At 42.4% G+C, this 24,605-nt stretch overlaps 1 protein-coding gene and 1 pseudogene across 1 annotated transcript in view; one reads left to right on the top strand and one right to left on the bottom strand.

The window, feature by feature from the left end:
* Nucleotides 1-9,576, top strand: part of LOC106578563 (serine/threonine-protein kinase H1) — a 20,238-nt gene extending 10,662 nt beyond the window's left edge. The window contains exon 4 of the mRNA XM_014157548.3: nt 6,478-9,576. Coding sequence (XP_014013023.1) covers nt 6,478-6,930 — 453 coding nt within the window. The 3' untranslated portion in view covers nt 6,931-9,576. The remainder of the gene's footprint in view (nt 1-6,477) is intronic.
* On the bottom strand, nt 8,847-24,605 carry LOC106578568 (integrin beta-1-like; annotated as a pseudogene).

Genomic DNA, 24,605 nt, shown 5'->3' with positions numbered 1-24,605 from the left:
AATAAATCTTTAGCAGTGACTGTCTGAGAGGCCTGCGTGCAGTTTTACATTATTCAGAGTGCATTATCCACACAATCACGTTAGAGCTGTAATCTAAGCCTCTAGCGTTTTCTTTATTTGTTGTAATTATATGTTTGTCAGGTGAGGATGGATCCTGGCGCTAACAGAGCCGGAGCGAAGCGAGTCACTGACGCCTCACATCTTCCTGTCTCTCTAACAGCATGTTGCTCAATAAACCAGGCCCTGTAGTGTTTTCTCTACTAAGGTTACATCCCCAAATGGCACTCTATTCCCTACATAGTGCACTACTTCTGACCAGGGCCCTATAAGTAGTGAACTATGTAGGCAGGGAATAGGGTGCCATTTGGGACGTAGTGTTATTCTCCTTCTTCCTCTGCCCAATACCTTTCCCTTTCTCTCCTAATCTGACTTTCTCCTCAGCAATGATATATGGTTCAGGCTCTTGTCCCTTTCCACCAAACCTAATAAAGCCACTGTTTTTTTATGTGAAAAATGTACAAAATAAAACAAGAAAATATACTTGTATTTCAAGTCGTTGGTGCACTACCACAGACAACAGAGTTGCCACAACTCTTCTCTCTTCTCCAGTGTATTGATATAGAAGAATACTTGGGGAAAATATGAAGATCCTTCATATTATTGTAGTGGGGGCTGCAGGGGGGAGGACGGTTCATAAGGACAGCCGTGATTGGGAGTCCCATAGGGCGGTGCACAATTGGCCCAGCGTCGTCGGGTTAGGGTTTGGCCGGGGCAGGCCATCATTGTAAATAACAATTTGTTCTTAAAAACCTCTTCAGCGTCTCATCCCGTCAGCGGGATCAAAATCCAGCGAAAAATCATATCGCCAATTAGCATAAAAAAAGTATTAATTTTTCAAAAAAATTTATAGATACACCTCTCCTGAATCGACCCATGTCGTCCGATTTCAAAAAGGTTTAACAGGAAAAGCAAATCATTAGATTATGTTAGAGGAGTCCATCGTAAAATGCAGCAACATAGCAATTTTCCGACCAACCACATGCATCACAAATAACCAAAAAACAGCTAAATGCAGCACTAACCTTTTACAAACTTCATCAGATGACACACCTAGGACATCATGTTACACAATGCATGCATTCTTTTGTTCAATAAAGTTCATATTTATATATGAAAACAGCATTTTACATCGGTGCGTAACGTTGACTAACTATTTTCCCGTCAAATGCATCCAGGGAAACAGGGCTACATTTTACTGAATTACTATTCGAAAACATGTTTAAAATGTAATATTGTCATTCTAAGATTTATAGATGAATATCTCTTGAAGGCACCTGTCATACTAGATTTAAAAATAACTTTACTGGGTAATCACACTTAGCGATAAAAGGGGATGCGATACTCAGAAACTGACCTAGTAAATACAGCTCGGCGCCATCTTGGAACAACCGCATTTCACATCTAATGTTGTATAATATTGTCAATAATCCATTACCTTTAGTTGTCTTCATCAGAAAGCACTTCCAGGAATCCCAGGTCCACAACAGATGTATTTTCGGTCGAAAAAGTCCATCGTTTATGTTCAATTAGCTTGCTGATGTTAGTGCGTCCGAAGGGCATATCCAACTAATCTGCCTTGCGCGCCACAGTGGTTTCGAAATAGTACTTTTTTTCACATTTAGGTTCGTTCAAACATGTCAAACGTTGTATAACATAAATCTTCAGGGCCTGTAACACCAAGAGAGCCAATAAGATTCGAGGGGGATGATTTCATTGTGTTTCAAACCGTTTCCAAAGGTGGGGGTAGACATGGCCGCCGGCGTCATAATGGTGATGGCCCTCCCGCTGTGACCAATTTCCAACGCGTCTCATTCACTGAGTTTCGACTGTTGAAGGCTCAAACCACTTTGTAAAGACTGGCGACATCTTGTGGAAGCAATAGGAAGTGCTCACTAAACGATATCTCACGGTGTGAATTTTAGGCGATGACGTGAAGTTGAGTCCACAATTCAGAATTCCACTTCCTGGTTCAATCGGTCTCGGGGTTTTGACTGCCATTTGAGTTCTGTTATACTCACAGACAACATTCAAACAGTTTTAGAAACTTTAGGGTGTTTTCTATCCATATATAATAAGTATATGCATGTCCTAGCTTCTGAGTTTGATTAGTAGGCCGTTGAAAATGGGAACGAATTTCTTTCAAAATGCGCTTTGGCGCCCCCTATCCTAGGATATCCTCAAGACCTCTGACTTGCCTAGTAAAATAAAATCTATTTTAATTCCAGGTTGTAAGGCAACAAAATAGGAAAAATGCCAAGGGGGGTGAATACTTACGCAAGACACTGTATGCTTGTAGTCGCTAAGGACTGGGGAGTTTTTCAGTATAAAAAATAAACAGAATGGAGGCAAAATCTTGGTTCAGTCTGCTTTCCACCAGACACTGCGAAATTAATTCACATTTCAGCAGGACAATAACTTAAAACACAAGACCAAATCTACCCTGGAGTTGCTTACCAAGAAGACAGTGAATGTCCCTGAGTGGCCGAGTTACAGTTTTGACTTAAATCTATCTGAAAATGGTTTTCTAGCAATTATCAACAACCAATATGACAGAGCTTGAAGTATTTTGAAAATAATAAATGGCCAAATGTTGCACTATCCAGGTGTGGAAAGCTCTTAGAGACATAACCAGAAACACTCACAGCTGTAATTGCTGCCAAAGATGCTTCTACAAATTATTGACTCGGGGGTGTGAATACTTATGTAAATTAGATATTGTGCAAAAATGTATAAAAACATGTTTTCACTTTGTCATTATGGGGTATTGTGTGTAGATGAGTGATCGAGAAAAATCTATGTAATCAATTTTAAATTCAGGCTGTAACACAACAAAATGTGTAATAAGTCAAGGGGTATGAATACTTTCTGAAGGCACTGTAAGCAATCATCAGCCAGAACATTATGATTCTGAAGGACAGACAAACACTGGTATGTGGTTGAGGAGCTCAATCAAATACTGCTTCTCTCAGGTGTGAAATAACACAATGAAGGGAGTCTGTGAGGAGCATGTTTATGGTGCTTTGTGTGCAGTACTTTCTGCTCAGTTACAGACAGACAGTTGACTTCTCCCTCTCTCTTCATCTCTCTCAGCTCTCTCTAGTGTAGTACACTGTGTCTATGAGTGAGACCTGCTTCTCTTTAAATTCCTCTCCCTGGCAACAGTTTTGCAATTGTCAATTTCATGGTTGATTAATTGTCATTACTGGGTGAGAGACACAAAAGGAGAAATGCATTTCTGGATTAAAATGGAGAGGAGCAAGACCTTCCCCGAAGAGAGAGGTTTATCTGCTTTTGCGAGGTTGAATTAAGAATAAGAGAGAAATATTCATTCATCCACTGTTTTCCTTGGGTTGCTTTTGTAGCCCTTATTGTACAGAAGAACATTTTAAAGTGAGATGTTTGATATATGTTGATTAAAGGTATCATGCTCTACTTAGCAGTAAAGTGAGAAAAGCTTAACATGCATTGCATTGTGCATTGACAGTAATAATACAAGTAAATGGCACTTAGCCTGAGGTAACAAATGATTACACTACTACAAATAATCAAAGCCTCAAAATGATTTATAGAGAGAGCTTAGTGGAAAGGAAATTAGTCATTATTTTTAGTAATTATTTTGGGGTTTATGACATTATATACAGTAGTGAGGCTATAAAGGTAGCGAGGCTACATACAGACACCGGTTAGTCTGGCTGATTGAGGTAGTATGTACATGTAGATATGGTTAAAGTGACTATGCATATATGATGAACAAAGAGTAGCAGTAGCGTAAAAGAGGGGTTGGTGGGTGGCGGGACACAATGCAGATAGCCCGGTTAGCCAATGTGCGGGAGCACTGGTTGGTCGGCCCAATTGAGGTAGTATGTACATGAATGTATAGTTAAAGTGACTATGCATATATGGTAAACAGAGAGTAGCAGCAGCGTAAAAAGAGGGTTTGTGGGGGGTTGGGGGGGACACACAATGCAAATAGTCCGGGTAGCCATATGATTACCTGTTCAGGAGTCTTATGGCTTGGGGGTAAAACCTTTTTGTCCTAGACTTGGCACTCCGGTACCGCTTGCCATGCGGTAGTAGAGAGAACAGTCTATGACTAGGGTGGCTGGGGTCTTTGACAATTTGTAGGGCCTTCCTCTGACACCGCCTGGTGTAGAGGTCCTGGATAGCAGGCAGCTTAGCCCCAGTGATGTACTGGGCCGTACGCACTACCCTCTGTAGTGCCTTGCGGTCGGAGGCCGAGCAATTGCCGTACCAGGCAGTGATACAACCAGTCAGGATGCTCTCGATGTTGCAGCTGTAGAACCTTTTCAGGATCTCAGGACCCATGCCAAATCTTTTTAGTTTCCTGAGGGGGAATAGGCCTTAATGATGGACTGTCGTTAATGATGCTGATGATGGACTGTCATTTCTCTTTGCTTATTTGAGCTGTTCTTGCCATAATATGGACTTGGTCTTTTACCAAATATGGTCTTCTGTATACCACCCCTACCTTGTCACAACACAACTGATTGGCTCAAATGCATTAAGGAAAGAAATTCCACAAATTAACTTTTAACAAGGCACACCTGTTAATTGAAATGCATTCCAGGTGACTACCTCATGAAGCTGGTTGAGAGAATGCCAAGAGTGTGCAAAGCTGTCATCAAGGCAAAGGGTAGCTACTTTGAAGAATCTCAAATGTCAAATATATTTTGATTTGTTGAACGCTTTTTTGCTTACTACATGATTTCATATGTGATATTTCATTGTTTTGATGTCTTCACTATTATTCTATAATGTAGAAAATAGTACAAAAAAAAACAACCTTGAATGAGTAGGTGTGTCCAAACTTTTGACTGGTACTGTATGTATGATTAATATTGATTTCACCTGTCACTGTTGTCAAGCCGATGCTAAGCATGCTATACTTTAATACCAAAACAATTGCATTATTGCCAGCTGCACCTGTGAATGTGGAGAGGTGACACAAAGGTCACTAAGTCACAGTGCACTTCAGGCTTTTTTAGCACAATTTGGGTTACAGTTAAGAACAACTTGTTTATGAGGATCATTGTCTCTATGACAGAATGCCAAAAGGATTAGGATTTATTCAATGGATTATATATTCTTTATTGAAAAGACACTGCATGTTGATGACGGTCTATTCATGAGTGTCATTTTACTCATTACAAAGGGGAATAATTTGATATTTGAATTAACAATGAACTGAAAGACCCCATAGATGTGATGTGAAGCAGGGTTGTTTTGTGAAGCTAGTGTAAATAAAATAATTATCCTAGGACCCATTCCCACATAGACCTAAATCCAGTTCCGTCATATTCAGGTTTCAAAGTAATTCAGCCAAGACCGGTTGTCACGTCCTGACCAGTAAAAGGAGTTATTTGTTATTGTAGTTTGGTCAGGGCATGGCAGGGGGTGTTTGTTTTGTGTGTTTCGGGGTTTTTGGTGTATGTTCTATGTTTTCTATTTCTATGTGGGTTTTCTAGTTTTTCTATTTCTATGTTAGTTTTGGGAACGACCTCCAATTAGAAGCAGCTGGTTGTCGTTGCTTCTAATTGGAGGCCATATTTAAGTGGGTTTATTTTCTCTTGTGTTTGTGGGTAGTTGTTTTTCGTTTAGTTCTTGTGTTAGTTGACGTTGGTTTATTTTGTTTAAGTGTTCACTTATATAAATAAAAGAAGATGAGCACGATACCTGCTGCGCTTTGGTCCACTTTCTACGATGCACCTGACACCGGTCCATTTAGCCAGTGACATTTAGCTGTGCTTTGTATTTCATCCTGACTGTTGGGCAGCAGAGGTCAGGGAACACACTCGTAGAGGCCTATTTAATCAAATCTTGGTCTGTGTGTCCCATATGTAGTGCACTACAAAGGGAATAAGGTGCGGTTTGGGATGTATACCTGGAAGTTGGTGTCAATTTTGATTGAACAGGACTTTGAATACATCCTGTCATCTTCCAATCTAGTATATAGATACTAGATTCACCGAATCAAGGGGCTGTTACACATTAAGGGTATCTAGGGAATAGTGAGAATGGACTCTGCTATTTTAGAAATGCAGTATAATAGACCATCTGGTATTGGTATTTTATTAGGATCCCCATTAGCTGTTGCGAAAGCAGCAGCTACTCTTCCTGGGGTCCACACATGAAACATGACATAATACAGAACATTAATAGACAAGAACAGCTCAAGGACAGAACTACATCAATTTATGTGAGCAGTGGAGTCTAAAGTAAATTAGTTGAGGTAAGTCCTACTTACAATAATAAGGGCATTAGGACAGATAGCTAATTATTATGAAAGTTGACCTTTAATTTCTAATCTTTATAATAGGTCTAAGTCTGTACTGTAAGTCGTATTACTGTATACATAGTGTGAATGATTACCTCTCTCCTCTCCTCTTCCCATCATAGCCCTGGCCCTCTGTTTCCAACCTGGCTAAGGACTTCATCGAGCGCCTCCTAGGGGTGGACCCTTCATCTCGCCTCACCGCCATCCAGGCCCTCCGCCACCCCTGGGTGGTCACTATGTCAGCAAGCTCCTCGTCCATGACCAACCTGCATCGCTCCATCTCCCAGAACCTCCGGCGGCGGGCGTCTCAGGCCTCCGTACCCTCCTCCTCGTCATCCTCCCGATGCCCCAGCAGCACAGGCTCTGGGGCCAGCCACAGTCGATTTACACATCAGTGGGAGAAAGATCTGCTGGAGAAGAAGCAAACCCAGAGACCCACCACCCAGAACCAGAGACGACAGCCAGGGAACCAGGTTACGACCCAGTCTCTAAGACCCACCTCCCAGCCCAACAAGCCCCCTGAGCAGGTTCAGCCAGCGGTCTCCACCACCACCACCCAGCCAGGGTCGCCCTGACAAAAACCCAGTCACAGTCAGGCTAATATCAGCAGCACAACAGCTGTTCAGGCTAAGTCTGCTGTCTTACTGCTGCAGACATCGGCGCGTCTCCCAAATGGCACCCTATTCCCTATTTAGTGCACTACTTTGACCAGTGGTGTCTGTGGGTCAGGCTGAGGCTTTAGCCTGTTCTGTTGCTGCCACTCTGTCTTAGTTAGAGACCCATGCTCAGCTATACACTCTGATTCCTCTCAGGCTACCTCAATACTTGGTTGCTCACAAACACGCCACACAGACTGAGGCTTTTCCTAAGACAGTACGATCTCCAACCCCAACATAGATTATCAGACTTTGCCTTAAAGAATAGGCAAAACATCAGATCATTTTTAAGGTGTCGTTTAAGTGAAACTCTAGTACAGGCCCTATTTTCTTTCAGGAACAAAAAGGGTTAAGTAAATAAGTATGAGTGAAACTCTGCGGGATGGGGCTTGACAGGCAGTGGTACACTACCTCTTGAAACACCCAGCTCTGTAACAATGTAATAAACCATCATCAATATTTAAATTGACTACCTGAAAACTTTATTTCAAATCCAAAACGTTCTCGGAAAAGGCTATGCAGAGAGGAAAACAAAAATAAAATCAAAGTTTGAAAGTGCATTAAAATGCAAATAGGATGGGAAGAATAATTGCTCCATTTCATCTGGCATTATCACAAATTATATTCATGATTTTTTGTGTTTTGTATTCATCTTGGTGATTCATGTTCTCAGTTGAAGATGACTTGGGGTACGTGCAAAATGGCACTCTATTCCCTATATTGTGCACTACTTTTGACCAGAGCCCTATGGTTCCTGGTCAAAAGCAGTGCACTATAAAGGGAATAGGGTGCCATTAGGGACTCAGTCTTGCTGTCTGACTTACTTGGCTAGTTTCCACTTTGGAGAGGAGAGGTGATAGTAAAACTTATAGAGGACAATGGGTCCATATCACTGATGCTGGTTCAATGATGGAGTCAGATGTAACATATAGCCTATTTGTGTGGAAAGGCCTCCCTACATCACCTCTTTACGCCAGTGAATGGTTGTAAATATAAATATGAAATCTAATCTGCCTGCCACCTGCATGTTTGTTTTCTTAGTTTCTGCATCCTTTCTCTAATTCTGACGTAAGGTGAAATAAACTGTATATTACTCCAACAAGTTAATGTAACAAAAGTTTTTAATCAAATTAACATTTTTCATCCCCATGTTTTGATGATATATAATGATCTGTATTATTTGTCCACAAGGTGAGCACCCTGTGGCATGGGTGAATGAATGCATCTCATGCAGAAATTATGAGAGGCACTAATGTGTGTTCTTCTATTGTCCCTTGGTGTTGAATTATCTTTCCCATCACAGGCTCAAGGGTCTAAGAGTGAGTAGACTTCTTGAGTTGCTTTAAGCACATCCATCATTTATACTTTGGATTGACAATAGATGTGATGGCACTCTTGTATATTGGGTTCTCACCCTGTAATGGAATAGAGGAACACTATCGGTACATATGATGATCCCCAATCCTAATTCACAGACAGTGAAGAGACAATATAGCTAATGTACTGTATATTCTTGTGAGTCTGGTGAAACACTTTCCCTGATACGTCTGAACAGTAGCTTCCAACCCTCCATGGTGTCTACAGCCACATCAGGGCAAGCCAGACACTGAGAATAGGCCTACGTCCCAAATGACACCCTATTCTCTATATAGTGCTAGGGGGCCTGGTCAAAAGTAGTGCACTATATAGGGAATAGGGTGCCATTTGGAATGGAGCCTAGGCCTGATGTCAGAGGGCATAGCAGGGCGAGCAGGACTCGCAATTAGCCAGGTCATCCCTCCCAGTTCTTTCTGGAAGCGGGCGAACTCTCTCTGGACGTGGATGGAAGTGAGTCGTTACCAGAGCAGTACAGAGACCAAACCCAGGACCACCATGGAGCCAGACACCACTGCAGTCACCAGAACTACATCAGCACCTGACAGGCACTCTGGGAGGAAGAAAGTAAGATCAAACATTAAAGACACAACCTCCCATTTCAACAGCCTCACTTTGCCACTTTGAAGAAGCAATTGGTACAGCAGGGATTATGCAGGAATTATGACAGAGAGTGGCTTTAACGATTACTATCTTTGACAATAGAGGTTTTACTACCTCACTTTAGGGCTGCGTGAATGTGGGCAAATCTCTGTCTCTGTCTGGCCAGATACAAGTAGAGAACCAAGCACCCGTCTGTGTCCCTCTCCTTACATCTGTGGAAACCGTTGGAGGGGTGGTGGTGTTCAGAGGCAAGGGGTAGCTGACCAGGTTGCTTCCCCACCAGGGTAAGGTTCAGGTGGGCACATCTCCTCTGACACTCCCTCTCTGACAGACCCTGGTAAAAGGCCAGACACAGGATGCAATCCCTGTGGAGGGAGGAAAGTAGGATCGACCTATGATGCAAAGTTGAAAAGCACGATGGTTGACCTGACTGAGGAACTATTTCACTTCCGTTTTCTCTTTCTGTATTGCTAGGTGATTATATGTATGTTTGATGTGTCTCTCTTTAATGAATACTTGTATGTAAACATTTAACATTTTTGTCATTTAGGAGACGCTCTTATTCTGAGCGACTTACAGTTAGTGCATTCATCTTAAGATAGCTAGGTGAGATAACCAAATACCTAAGCCATAAACTAGGTTTCCATCCAACCTTTTCATGCAAGTAAAGCACATGTCGAATAAAAATGTCATGACAGGCCTGATGGAAACAGAACATTTGTCGGTAAACTTTCTAAATGTCGACAAAACAAAAAACGCTAGACTAGGTGGGTTCTTTTCGTGTCGGTAAAATTAGTTATGCGAGAAATGTCTGTGCGCAAATATTGATATAATCATCATCATAACAAAGTAAACTTGGAGTTTACGCGATGAAATGTTGTGTGGAAAGCATGCAGTTTATTAGGCTACAGATGAAATAAATGATGATGAATTTCACAGGGTGGTGTCACGCCTGCTCCCGCTCTTCCCCCCCAGGCTGCCCTGCATTACGCACTCCTGCCATCATCAATTACGCACACATGCCTTCCCTAGTCACGCGCATCAGCAATATTGGACTCACCTGGACTCATTCATCACCTGTTTATTTCCTCCCCTATATTTGTCAGTTCCCCAGCTCTGTTCCCGGCTGCTGCATTGATTGTTATTTGTCTATGTTACCTGTGTGTTACGCTGTTCCTGTCTCGTTCTATGTCCGTTCCATATTAAATGTTTGACTCCCCGTACCTGCTTTGCCTCTCCAGCGTCATCCCTTGACCAGGTGGTGAAAATGCAAGGTGCTGAGCTTGATGCTCCTTTCCAATAAATGTCCATGGTCTTATTCTGGTGATATGATTGGCTGCAGTTTGGCAAATAAAAATAATCTCGCTATTTAGTCCATAATGATCTCATCATGTAGGCTATACCCGCGCTGCATCTGCAAGCTGTTGGCTGGAGTGCGCGTGCCAATACCAGAGTGGGCACACTCGCTATGTGATGCAACAGTTTTTGGGAGAAAACCATCAGTTGAGTTGAAAATGTGATGGAACTTTTTATTCAGTACATGGGTATTGAACCACAACATTTGTATGTGCACTATGTCATCACACACACAGCCTTTTATTTCCACAAGTCAATTTGATGGAAACACATCTCTGGTGGGGAAATGCCCATATTGTTTTTTAGGAAGATTTTATAATATTCACATGAAACTCTGTCGCCAATTGGTTGGAAACCTAGCTGTTGTAAGTAACATTTTCCTCAATTAAGTAGCTATCAGAAATGTCGGTGCCAGTAGGAAAAAGTCAAGTGTAAGTGTAGAGCTCTCGTTGCAGTCAAATCCCAATGTATGCACTTGTTTTTACAAATGTCAGTTATAAATGTTCACTTGGCTGCCACTCCGTACCTGTGCACGGTGCATGCGCTAGGGCAGGTGGGGCAGAGGTCACAGGCAGGGCCCTTGGTAATGTCCGTCCTGGCAGAGACAGGCACCACAGCTCCAGACGCCCCTTCCTGTACAGGCCAGGCTGCTATGGGACAAACATCTGTCCGTGTTGAGTGGGCACTTACACGCACTGCCACTGAACCCTAGAAGACACTGGCACACACCACACACACACCTGCCCCACCCTGAATCACAGAGACGAACGAACGTGCACACATACACACACTGACCATTACAAAGACAACGTTACAGTTGACCTGCCTATGTAAAGCAGTAGAAAACAACTGTATGTCAGATGTGAGAGAGAGCACACACCTACCTCCACATGGTTAGCCCCGGTACTGGTCACAGCGGAAGTCACTGCACTCACAGAACTGCACATAGTAAGCATGGAATGTGGGATTTTTGTGGCTTTTATGGCACTAACACTTTCCACAAATATACTCCCCATACCCACTGCACTCTTCTGAGGCATTGTCATCGCAACACAGGTGTCTCCCATGATCCCCTTTGTCTGGCTTTACTTTCTCACACAACGTTCCGACACGCCCCTACCTACAACTGTAAGAGACATGATGACCTCGTCATTCATATTCAATGGGGTAGGATTTGCAACTAGCACTATCTACAGAATATGATGCCATTTGGAACACAGATTCTTACCTGCACACTCCACACTCTGTTACCATGGCTACAGGCTGGGCTGTGTGGAACCCTGTCCCTCTGACATGGACGGTCACATATGGGCTTCAGCAGAACCTCCAGCTCCTCACCATACTTCTGGGGCTTGATGACCCCACGCAACTGTCCCATGGCTACAGGCTGGGCTGTGTGGAACCCTGTCCCTCTGACATGGACGGTCACATATGGGCTTCAGCAGAACCTCCAGCTCCTCACCATACTTCTGGGGCTTGATGACCCCACGCAACTGTCCCATACTGGTACCACACAGACATGGAGGGGCAGTGATGGTTCCATTAAACTTCACCTAGACGGGATATGTGAAAATAGCCTGAATATACTTATATAGCCCTGATATACATTTGAAGTCGGAAGTTTACATACACTTATGTTGGAGTCATTAAAACTTGTTTTTCAACCACTCCACAAATGTCTTGTTAACAAACTATAGTTTTGGCAAGTCGGTTAGGACATCTACTTTGTGCATGACACAAGTAATTTTTCCAACAAAGTTTTACAGACAGATCATTTCACTTATAATTCACTGTATCACAATTCCAGTGGGTCAGAAGTTTACATACACTAAGTTGACTGTGCCTTTAAACAGCTTGGAAAATTCCAGAAAATTATGTCATGGCTTTAGAAGCTTCTGATAGGCTAATTGACATCATTTGAGTCAATTGGAGGTGTACCTGTGGATGTGGTTCAAGGCCTACCTTCAAACTCAGTGCCTCTTTGCTTGACATCATGGGAAAATCAAAAGAAATCAGCCAAGACCTCAGAAAAAAATGGTAGACCTCCACAAGTCTGGTTCATCCTTGGGAGCAAATTCCAAACGACTGAAGGTATCACGTTCATCTGTACAAACAATAGTACGCAAGTATAAACACCATGGGACCACGCAGCCGTCATACTGCTCAGGAAGGAGACGCGTTCTGTCTCCTAGAGATGAACGTACTTTGGTGCGAAAAGTGCAAATCAATCAACCATCGTTATGTTTGGAGGAAAAAGGGGGAGGCTTGCAAGCCGAAGAACACCATCCCAACCATGAAGCACGGGGGTGGCAGCATCATGTTGTGGGGAAACTTTTCTGTGGATGGTGGATATATTGAAGCAACATCTCAAGACATCAGTCAGGAAGTTAAAGCTTGGTCACAAATAGGTCTTCGAAATGGACAATGAGCCCAAGCATACTTCCAAAGTTGTGGCAAAATGGCTTAAGGACAACAAAGTCATGGTATTGGAGTGGCCATCACAAAGCCCTGACCTCAATCCTATAGAAAATTTGTGGGCAGAACTGAAAAAGTGTGTGCGAGCAAGGAGGCCTACAAACCTGACTCAGTTACACCAGCTCTGTCAGGAGGAATGGGCCAAAATTCACCCATCTTATTGTGGGAAGCTTGTGGAAGGCTACCCTTAAACGTTTGACCCAAGTTCAACAATTTCAAGGCAATGCTACCAAATACTAATTGAGTGTATAAACTTCTGATCCACTGGGAATGTGATGAAAGAAATAAAAGTTTAAATGAATCATTCTCTCTACTATTATTCTGACATTTCACATTCTTAAAACAAATTGTGATCCTAACTGACCTAAAACAGGGAATATTTGCTAGGATTAAATGTCTGGAATTGTGAAAAACTGTATAAATGTATTTGGCACATTTCTATAACGTAAGACTCTATTAAGGGGAAATCCGCAGTTTAGATGTACATTAACAAAGATTTTTTCCCGACAAAAGCTAACTTCAACTGTATGTATCTCTCACACACACACACACACACACACACACACACACACACACACACACACACACACACACACACACACACACACACACACACACACACACACACACACACACACCTCATCACCAATGGATATATTGGAGCACCTCCTTCCCTGGGACTCTCTCTCCAGCAGCTCTTCATCATTGTTCTTACAGTGGGAGCTGTATGATATCTGGAAGTCTGCAGGCAGCTCACACTTCTCCATAACAACCTCAGAGGTCAGGACCTTGGGTCAATAACAGAGTTAACCTTTTTAGCTGAGGAGGAGTGTGTGTCTGTGTGTGTGCGTGCATGAGTGCGTGCGTGTGCATGTGTGTGTGACAGTTAACCTCTGTAGCTGAGGAGGTGTCATCAGTTCGTCAGCAGCCTCATACACACAGAAATAATGACCTGTGTAGGAAGGGAGTATTCTGCTGCACTTACGTTATATGCCTATTATACGCAGGATGTTTTGGGAGTTGTTGGAGAGCGTTCCGACAGCACTTTTTGAGAAGGTGCTCTTCAGGATCTGCCAGAAGAATAAAAATAACACTACATCCATCTTGATAAAATACAGAGGAGTTACTGTTAAACTATATATACTGTATTGTGCTGTCAAAGATATTTAGTGTAATGTTGTGGTTGGAGGGAGGGAGGAATGGATGAAGAGGAGGAGGAGACAAAGATGGGTTTCTACCTTGTACAGGTGTGTGACGTCCTCAGTCACAGCAAAGATGATCTGGATATATTTTTTTCTCTCAGCTTCTCAGCGAGGTGAGCCACAGAGGGATAATTCTAACAGGAAGACAGACAGTACACTCTCTCTATTTCTAGCTCTACCCCCACTCTATCAGACAAACATTCAATTTCCTTCTCTGAAAAGGGATAAATAAATCCAATTTAGAAGGAGTGTGGGGATCCATATTTCACATGTCCATTCCCCACCCTGGGTGGGCACTTATCCAAACAGAAATGGTCTGTAACACACTCAGTAGCACAGTGTGGAGGAAGGCTCGATAAAACACACACACACACACACACACACACACACACACACACACACACACACACACACAGACACAAACACACAGACTTAGTTTAGGAGATAAAAAGGCTCTGTCAGGATTATTCCATGATGACCCCAGCTGTTTCAAATCAGGAAGTGCCTGTCAGTATCCTCTTTACAAATGATATTGACCTTTAAATCACTGCCGTTGACTTCTGTCTGTCTGCTACTTCTGCAGTCTGTACTGTATGGATTTACTGGCACTCCTTAATATCCTCTCACACTAGCTACTGTAAGAATATAAAGGAAGATACTACTATTTAGTCTTCCGTCACAGACATGCTAGTGTGACCAATTGGATTCAAACCAGGGTTTCCTGCATGCACTCTACAAGGCTGTGTTATCCCACTGAGTGTAAGCCTGGGAATTAGCTCAAATAACTCTGTTATACTTGCAAATCCTATTGTGTTTATTGATGGGTTCTGGATAGAGCATAGCTGTACCTGGAGGTTACCGCTGGTGTACACATTGTTTTCCAGGTGACATTTCCCATCGTTGGGCAGAACTATCCCTCTCAGTTTCCCGTCTCCAGCAAAGTGGGAGCCAGCATCAGTGGAGAACACCAGCAGACGGGTGACGTTCCTCCAGCCAATATCCTCCTGGGAGAGAAAAGAGAGAAACAGAAAAAGAAAGAGAAAGAGAAGGAAAAAGAGAGAGGCCCATTAATATGCACAGCCAATTGGTCTAAAAATGATCCCAAAAGGAGTTAAGGTAACACAAACACACTAACCCAGACAAAACAACATAACAATCCAACACAGCAGCTCTAGCCCCTACTGTGTGTGTATCCAACCTCACTTTATTTCACACATGGCGGCCTGCATCAAGGCATCCAGGCCCCCCTCTGGTGAGTCAAGGTTTCCCCCCACCACCACCACCAGCTGTGAGGCCCAAGAGATTGTGGTAGGTGAAGGGAGGGGATCAAGGCCAGGGCTCCATCCTTTTACACAGGTTCTGGAGCATCCCCTCAATGGTACTGATATAGGGCATCACTGTCTTGTCCACAAACGCTCCAAAGCCTTCAGAGAAATAATAAAATATACGGTTTAACAGTAATGAATATACAAATCTGGCTGTAGTGAATAGACAAACACACACACTCACACATTCTGACGTTGCTGGTGGTGTTCCTCATCTCCTCCATCAGGTGTGTCCCCAGCGTCTTGACGTGGGCCAGGTCGTCCTTCATGGAGAAGGAGAGGTCCATCAGGTAGTACAGGTCTATGGGGTAGTCCTGCACACGCTTCAACTTCACCTCAAAGGTCTGAGGCTCGCCTGTACCAAGAGGAAGCCACTTATTACATTCACACACTACCCCCAGAAAAACCTAGCACATCTATCTGCTTGTCAGAGTTGAGGTGGATACTCAGTCAGTCAAGTAGCCAATACTTACATAGAGAACTCATGGTCTCATCAGAATGGTTCAAAATAATGGCATTTAACCATTGTAGTTATATGTCCCCTTTGCTGACCCACAGTATTACTTATATGTCACTATAATGACCAATGACTTATATATACAATTTATATATACACATGACCTACCAGGGCACAGGTGCAGCAGGACTCTCTGGGGCTATAGCTGGGTAATGTGGTGGGGGTCCAGCCTGGGCTGGTGTTTCTGGTCCTGGGGTCTGGAGGTGAACTTGTGGTTCTCCAGGAGGCCTGTGGAACCTCTGGGGTTCTCGAGGTGCTCCACCAGGCAGCCTCTCTCCAGCAGAGCCCTGGAGGTGTCACAATGCTCCCACGTCTGCTAACCTGGTTCTATGAAAGTCTACACATCATGGAAGAACAGTAAAACAAAGTTTCATGCTATTTGGACATTATATGAAAAAATAAATATTTTCTAAGACTAATGTACTCCAATAATTTAAGTAGCAAATGTAATTCAAGTAGGCCAGATGACTGAACCCTCTGTTACAAGAGCTTACAGTACCTCCTCTTTACACCAGGCACAGTGTGGTCCAGATTCCAGACACTCTCCACAGCTCTTGACCCCCTGACCATAGTACTCCTCCTGTCTTCTCTGGCCTAGGGCAAGGACAACAAGTAGAACAACAACCTTTCACTGCCACCCACTGCAATGTGCTTTATCATTCTCTAGACTCTCAATAGAACTATCCTTCTGTATTTAATGTAATATGAAATTGTGAAAGGGGAAACAATTATGATTATTATTATTTTTTTACATTTATACCTCTATTATGAGAAAGGTATTGATTTACCTTGATTTTCCTTAGCGTAGTCCTGGCAGCAAAATAACAGCACAGCAGCATCTGACCACTAACACAAAAACAGTTTGCTGACTAGAATTTGATATCCTTTCCTTTGTTGTGGAGAATGATTGATCAGCAATTCTTTAGCTTCTGTAGCCCTTTCCTGCAGTCAATGAACAAAAGCGCCCTCTGATCTCATGGTTGGAATGTTATTAATATTATTCAAAATGTCATAATAATAAAGACTTGTAGTTTTTTTTACGACAAAAGTTCTGTGTTTCTATGTCAAACTGTTTTGTTATATTTCAATCTTCTGTGATATATATAAAGTGTAATATTGGGATGCAAACTCAAAAGAGACCTGACCATTAACCCCTCCCTCCTGCAGGACAGCCCTCCCCTTCCACTAATCCAAGACCAGCTCTAACAGTAGCCAACTGCTCAGGGCATCCCAAATGGCACCCTATTCCCTACATAGTGCCCTGCTTTCGACCAGAGTCTTATGGGCACTGGTCAAAAGTAGTGCACTATATAGGGAATAGGGTGCCATTTGAGATGCAGTACAAGTGTTAAATAATACAGGGTGCTGAGCAGCGAACAATCTCTCAGTGGAGGCAAAGACTGGAAAACGCAAAGACTCCTTACTGAATTTCTGGCAGTAACACAGCCTATAGACAGTAAGTTGAGGAAATGAAGAGGACTCTCTCTCTCTTTCTCCTTCCATGCAGTGATACTTCACACAGTGCTGCTCTGATGATATGAATTATAAAGAGGAAGGAACACTCACTTCAACTCTGCCACGTACTGAATCGAAGGACATTACACAGGTCTGCACTGCCCTCTAGATGAGGTCTCAGCCAGGTTTGTACATTACAGTGCAAAGTCGAGAACAGTAAAGTGTATTGTACTTTAATCTACTCTACTGAATTAAACTATACTCTACTGTACTCTACTAAATTAAACTACCCCGTTAAAATGTAAAACGGTTATGGTTTCGGGTAGAGGCGTCCTAAGGATCACGGATAGCACTGGTTTTTAAAAAGGGTACCACTAGTGACATGGAGTTGAAGGACAGCTATTCCCTGTAAAAGATAATTCATATTTTGTTGATATTTTAGTTTTTTAAGTTGTCCACTATGCAAAGTTAATACTTTCTTTTGCATAGTGACATTTAAAGTGTGAACAAAAATATATTGTTTTACTCAAAATATGTCACTTAACCTTGACTCATGACCCGAGGGACAACCCAATTTCATGCTACTGACCGTGTTCTTCAATATATATTTGTAAAAATGGTTGGCAATTTAACTGTCTTACATATGTTTTATTAACAATAAAACACTTCAATTTGAGGGGCCTCCCGAGTGGCGCAATGGTCTTAGCTGTGCCACTAGAGATCCTGGTTCGAGTCCAGTCTCTCTCGCAGCCGGCCGTGACTGGGAGACCCATGCACACAATTGGGCCAGCGTCGTTTGGGTTAGGGGAGGGTTTGGCCGGCAGGGATGTTCTTGTCCGTTCGCGCACTAGCAACTCCTGTGGCAGGCCGGGCACAATGCACGCTGACACTGTCACCAGGTGTACGGTGTTTCCTCCAACACGTTGGTGATGCTGGCTTCTGGGTTAAGTGGGCATTGTGTCAAGAAGCTGTGTGGCTTGGCTGGATTGTGTTTCGGAGGACGCATGGCTCTTGACCTTCGCCTCTCCGAATCTGTACAGGAGTTGCAGCGATGGGACAAGACTCTAACTATCAATTGGATGTCATGAAATTGGGGAGAAAAAGGGGTAAAATAATGAACGAAAATAAGTATATACAACAACAAAAAACACTTCAATTTGAACAAAAACACATATTTTGTGTCATTATCTGACACTTTTAAATGTTTTTCCTGGTGGTTAAGGCCAGGACAGGAAAGCCCCCATTTTTGTAGAATGAACCGCCAATCATATCTCTGCTAGACTGTTCTCACTGTTAACCACAGGGCAGTTAGTTATCTCTTTGTGATCACATGATGCCCAATTTTCACACTGTCAGTTTATCATAAACATTTGTATAAACCTAGATGGCTGCTGATGACATTGCTGAGAATGTAATAAATTGTCAGATGAATCATTATGTGCTTTTACCATAGTCCCTCAGTGACACGATGCAGAAAGCTAGCTAGCACACAACTCTGTGTGACGCATAGTTTTTACAGCCAACAGGAGGTGGGCCATGGCTAGAAGGGATCCAGCTTTTGTCAAATTAACATCAAAAGTAGATTTTTTTTGGGTTGCATTTTAGCTATAAGCCTGACCCTAACCCTTTTCCTAACCTTAAGCATGTGAAATGTCAGAATAATAGTAAAGAGAATGATTTATTTCAGCTTCTATTTCTTTCATTACATTCCCAGTGGGTCAGAAGTTTACATACACTCAATTAGTGTTTGGTAGCATTGCCTTGAAATTGTTGAACTTGGGTCAAACGTTTCGGGTAGTCTTCCACAAGCTTCCCACAATTAGTTGGGTGAATTTTGGCCCAAATCCTCCTGACAGAGCTGGTGTAACTGAGTCAGGTTTGTAGGCCTCCTTGCTCGCACACACTTTTTCAGTTCTGCCCACAAATTTTCTATAGGATTCAGGTCAGGGCTTTGTGATGGCCACTCCAATACCATGACTTTGTTGTCCTTAAGCCATTTTGCCACAACTTTGGAAGTATGCTTGGGGTCATTGCAGGGGCGGAAATCCCGAGGGGAACGGGGGGGACACGACCCCCCCCCCCCCCCCCCAATCCTTGGAAAAATATGATTTGTCCCCCCCAATATATCACTGAAACATAACTATGTAATTTAAATAATATTAATAATACGCAATGAAAGCAATTGTGCTGATTATAGACACTTAATAGCGCGTTTTTAAGTTTCAAAAGATTGCGACCCCCCCACCCTTTGCCTCACAATGTTTTGATCCACTGCCAGTTCCTTAGTTGGCAAGGTAACAGAGGGGTCGTATCTACTGTCTGAAAGGCACTCAATGAACGTAACTGAAGTGAGGTTAATCCAGTCAATCGCGCACACACACTAGCTGAATATGCAGAGCTAGCGTGCAACTATTAAGCTAGCTAGTACCTATTCCATTTATGTGGCCTCGTCAAAGATGGAATCTTTGCTATCGTCAATTTATTCCAAGATCAGCATGCAGATGATGTAAGTCAGTGCTTCAAAGTCCCTGCGATAAGGTTAGCGATAAACTGAAGTCCAAACTGAACAGAACTACACTCTCTTCTACCATTGTCTTAAATATATTTAATGGTCTCGTTGCAAAAGCTAAATTGTCGCAAGGGAACTTTTATTTATTTATTTTATTTCACCTTTATTTAACCCGGGTAGCAAAGATTATAGCAAACACCACTGAAACGGAATTGGTGCTCGCTAGCTTTGCAAATTCAGCTATTGTTGGAAGCCAGCCAATATGAAACAAACTATTAAAATTACAAAAGGTTGCAGCATATGTTGTGTAAATGGTGAACTCATACAGTTGTCAACTCTTGTCATTTTAATCCGTTTCACATTTGCTAGCTACCTTTTAGATCGAAGCCCAAATAGAATGATAAAATATAAGATGATAGAAGCCCATCTCCTACTGTAAATAACCTACACACTGTGTGTGTGTGTAGCCAGCCAGCCAGGTAGAAAAATGGCAGAAAAATAAAAGACGGACATCAGAATATTTTTCAGTACACCAAAACGCAAAGTAAGAACCCTAGTAGCCTAATATCGCAAAGACTAGTTGATAAAATGTTCATAAGATAGAAATGAAATTCTAATGGAAATGTTTCACAATGATGTCATTAGGCAGAGCAGGCAACAGATGGCACACAGACAGCAGAGTTGGGGACAGATATGCAGGGAAAGACTGGCAGAGACAGGGAGTCTCAGGTAAGTTTGTTGAGTCTTTGTTTGGCAACATTATGAAAGGTTCTCCATTTTTTGGACTTGTAAAATAGGAACATAATTGGAAAATGCCATGGATACCCCCACTCTCAACTTAAACTGGTGACTGAACTAAGATTTGTTAAAGGCAATGGTATTGCTGTTGTGATTAGTTGTGTAGTTTTGGGTACCGGTAGTTAGGAGTACGGCAAACACCTTATTTCTTTGGTTCCTCAATATACATTTACCATATTACAATGTAGGCTATGTGTTACAGCACTACTTTTGGTGTCCCCCTCAGGAATTGCTCTTGAGAAAATGTAATGTAATTGTCCCCTCCAAAGTTGATATCAGATTTTCGCCCCTGGGTCATTGTCCATTTGGAAGACTATTTGTGACCAAGCTTTAACTTCCTGACTGATGTCTTGAGAAGTTGCTTCAATATATCCGCATAATTTTCATTCCTCATGATGCTATCTAGTTTGTGAAGTGCACCAGTCCCTCCTGCAGCAAAGCACCCCACAACATGATGCTGCCACCCCCTTGCTTCGCGGTCGGGATGGTGTTCTTCGGCTTGCAAGCCTCCCCCTTTCTCCTCCAAACATAACGATGGTCATTATGGCCAAACAGTTCTATTTTTGTTTTATCAGACCAGAGGACATTTCTCCAAAAAGTACGATCTTTGTCCCCATGTGCAGTTGCAAACCATAGTCTTGCTTTTTTATGGTGGTTTTGGAGCAGTGGCTTCTTCCTTGCTGGGTGGCCTTTCAGGTTATGTCGATATAGGACTTGTTTTACTGTTGGTATAGATACTTTTGTACCTGTTTCCTCCAGCATCTTCACAAGGTCCTTTGCTGTTGTTCTGGGATTGATTTGCACTTTTCGCACCAAAGTACATTCATCTCTAGGAGACAGAACGCGTCTCCTTCCTGAGTGGTATGACGGCTGCGTGGTCCCATGGTGTTTATACTTGCGTACTACTGTTTGTACAGATGAACGTGGTACCGTCAGGCGTTTGGAAATTGCTCCCAAGGATGAACAAGACATGAGGTCTACAATTGTTTAACTTTGGTCTTGGCTGATTTCTTTTGATTTTCCCATGATGTCAAGCAAAGAGGCACTGAGTTTGAAGGTAGGCCTTGAAAGATATCCACAGGTACACCTCCAATTGACTCAAATTATGTCAATTAGCCTATCAGAAGCTTCTAAAGCCATGACATCATTTTCTGGAATTTTCCAAGCTGTTTAAAGGCACAGTCAACTTAGTGTATGTAAACTTCTGACCCACTGGAATTGTGATACAGTGAATTATAAGTGAAATAATCTGTCTGTAAAACTTTGTTGGAAAAATTACTTGTGTCATGCACAAAGTAGATGTCCTAACCGACTTGCCAAAACTATAGTTTGTTAACAAGACATTTGTGGAGTGGTTGAAAAACAAGTTTTAATGACTCCAACATAAGTGTATGTAAACTTCCGGTTGTTTTGGCTAGCTAGATCATTTCATCTTCTGGAGCCAAGGACCATGTGTGCAGTTTTCTGTACGTTGCTTTGGAATGGTTGCTTCAACTGATGGATGGAGGGTTTTTGCAACCAGAAGACTTTCAGCTGCATTTTTTGGTGAAGGGGAGAACTCAGAGGGTGAACTCAACCAAGTGCCCCAAACGGATCTTCCTGAGGTAGTCTCTTTCATGCCACTCACGCCCAGAAATGTGCATTGTTTACATCTTAATGTATGCAGTCTACTGCCAAAAATAGATGAGATTTGCTTGCTAGCCAGAAAGAGTAATGCAGGGGTTTTATGTTTCACACAGAGATCCTTCCATCAAAGACTCAAAAATAGAAACCTTCCTAATTACCCGAAAGGACAGAAATCAAAGAGGAGGGGACGTGAGAGGACATTGGTTTTAAAATGAGAACTGATTTAAACCATGATCACATGGAAGCAGTTTGACTGGGTATATTATTACTTAAGTGCCAAGCAATCTTGTTAGGGGCTCTGTATAGACCTCCAGACTAAGGGTTCTGTATAGACCTCCAGACCAGAGTGACTTTTATGAGATCCTTGAAAATGAGTGTACTTAAAATATGTGACTTTCTAACCTCTGAAGTGATTCTACTGCGTTATGTAAATACTGATGTACTGAACATGAGCTGCCCCCTGTATAATGCTTGTCTAACTTTTGCTAAACTTTCTGTTTGACTCAGTTGATAAATTAGCCTACTAGAATCTCTGACACCAGTCAGACTGCCATTGATCTCAATATGGTATCAGATAATCACAAGATATCCCAAAGTAGTGTAATTATCAACCATTTCTTAATACACTGCTCTAGGAAAATGAGAAAAACCTGTTAAATTGTCACAATACCTTCAGGACCAGATCCCTCAAAAACTATGTCAAAGAACAATTTAATAAACTGCTAGGATAGGTAGACTGGTCTAATGTTATGGAAAGTGAGGGTGTTGATAGAGCATAGGAACTCTTCCAAGGTATATTTCTCAGTACTGTGGACAAGCTGGCACCCCTAAGTGATGAGGATCAAACAAAGGACAGAACCCAGGATCAGTAGGGAAATCTTCCTTCCATCACCATGAGAAACAATGCTCTAAAAGACTTCAAGAGGTCAAAATTGCCAGATTCCTTCACTCAACACAAACACCTAAGGAATACAGTTCAAAGATCCAGGGCCCTCATTTATCAATGTTGTGTAGAAAAGCTTCTAAATGAACTCGTACAAAGAACATATAAAATGTTCGTAAGTACAAAAAAGTTGGTATTTATCAAATGCTCGTACGCTTGATTTACACACACCTGTAAGTATTTTGCCTTGATAAATCAGACACGTTCTAAAACACTGTGCTAGTGCACGTGAAGTGTCATTTACATAAAGAACTGCCCTAAATTACCATTTAGGGTCACAAACCTTCCCTTTAAAGCTGCAAGAAATGTCACTAATTTCTGTCCGCCAACATAGAGAAATCAAAGAAAAAACACTTTTCGGATGCAGAAATTGAACATTTGATCACCGAAGTGGGAGCAAGACAAGCCATACTTTTTGGAGCCCTCAGCAATGGCTTGACAAATAAGAGAAAAAATATTGCCTGGGAGCAGGCTACAGCTGTGGTAAATTCTGTCTCATCTGAGTGCAGGACAGTTAACGAAATTAGAAAGAAATGGTTTGATTTGAAAACATATGCAAAAAATTATAATTATCCACAAAAGGGAAATAAGTGCAACAGGAGGAGGGCAGAGTGACTCTTCACTGTCTGCTATGGACCAGCGCATTGTTGGATAGACCTCAGTGTCTGGCACCATTTGTGATGGTGATACTGATGACCCTCTCCCAGACCCTGAAGGAATACCAGACACACCAACTGATGATAAGTCAAGCTTTATTTTCGCAACCATATTCAGACATGAAATCTTGACAGATGTGGGTGATTTGCCTGACCCCCTCATCCCCAGGCCTACCAGGAGGGTGTCCTGAAACAACATATACTCTTGAGGATGTATGCAACGGCTTGAGAGAGATAAATCAATCATTGAAAGAACTTGTTGATTGTGTCAAACATGTGAGACAATAAATTCTGGTGCAATGTAAATGTGTTTTCCTTGTTGATTTGATCACAATATTTGGAAGAATAGATACCTAAAACCGATATTGACTATTGTCCTCAGTGCCAGAGCTATGGGTGGTGGGAAACACTCCCTGTCAGGCATGGGCTCATCGGGTCTGGGTGGATCATTCAGTGGAATGCCGTTTTTGATTGCAATGTTGTGGAGCACACTGCAAGCCTTGACAATGTAGCAAACCTAAAAAGGAAATTGCACATTGTATTACATTCACGTAATGGCATTTGAAGGAATGTCATTTCAGAGGCAAACCTTGCTAGGCTGTTATTGCAGTGTGCCTCCTGTCCCAGACAAGCACAGCCAACGCCCTTTCAGCAGGCCTATGGTGCGCTCCACTGTTGTTCTTGTGCATGCATGGGCTTGGTTGTACCTGGCCACTTGTTGGTTTGAGGGGTTTGTGAGGGGAGTCATCAGCCAT

The sequence above is a fragment of the Salmo salar genome, chromosome 19 (assembly GCF_965601325.2).
Source record: "Salmo salar chromosome 19, fSalSal1, whole genome shotgun sequence".
Classification (NCBI taxonomy): Eukaryota; Metazoa; Chordata; class Actinopteri; order Salmoniformes; family Salmonidae; genus Salmo; species Salmo salar.
The sequence above is the reverse complement of the archived record's forward strand: the minus strand, read 5'-3'. Positions and strand labels throughout refer to the sequence as shown.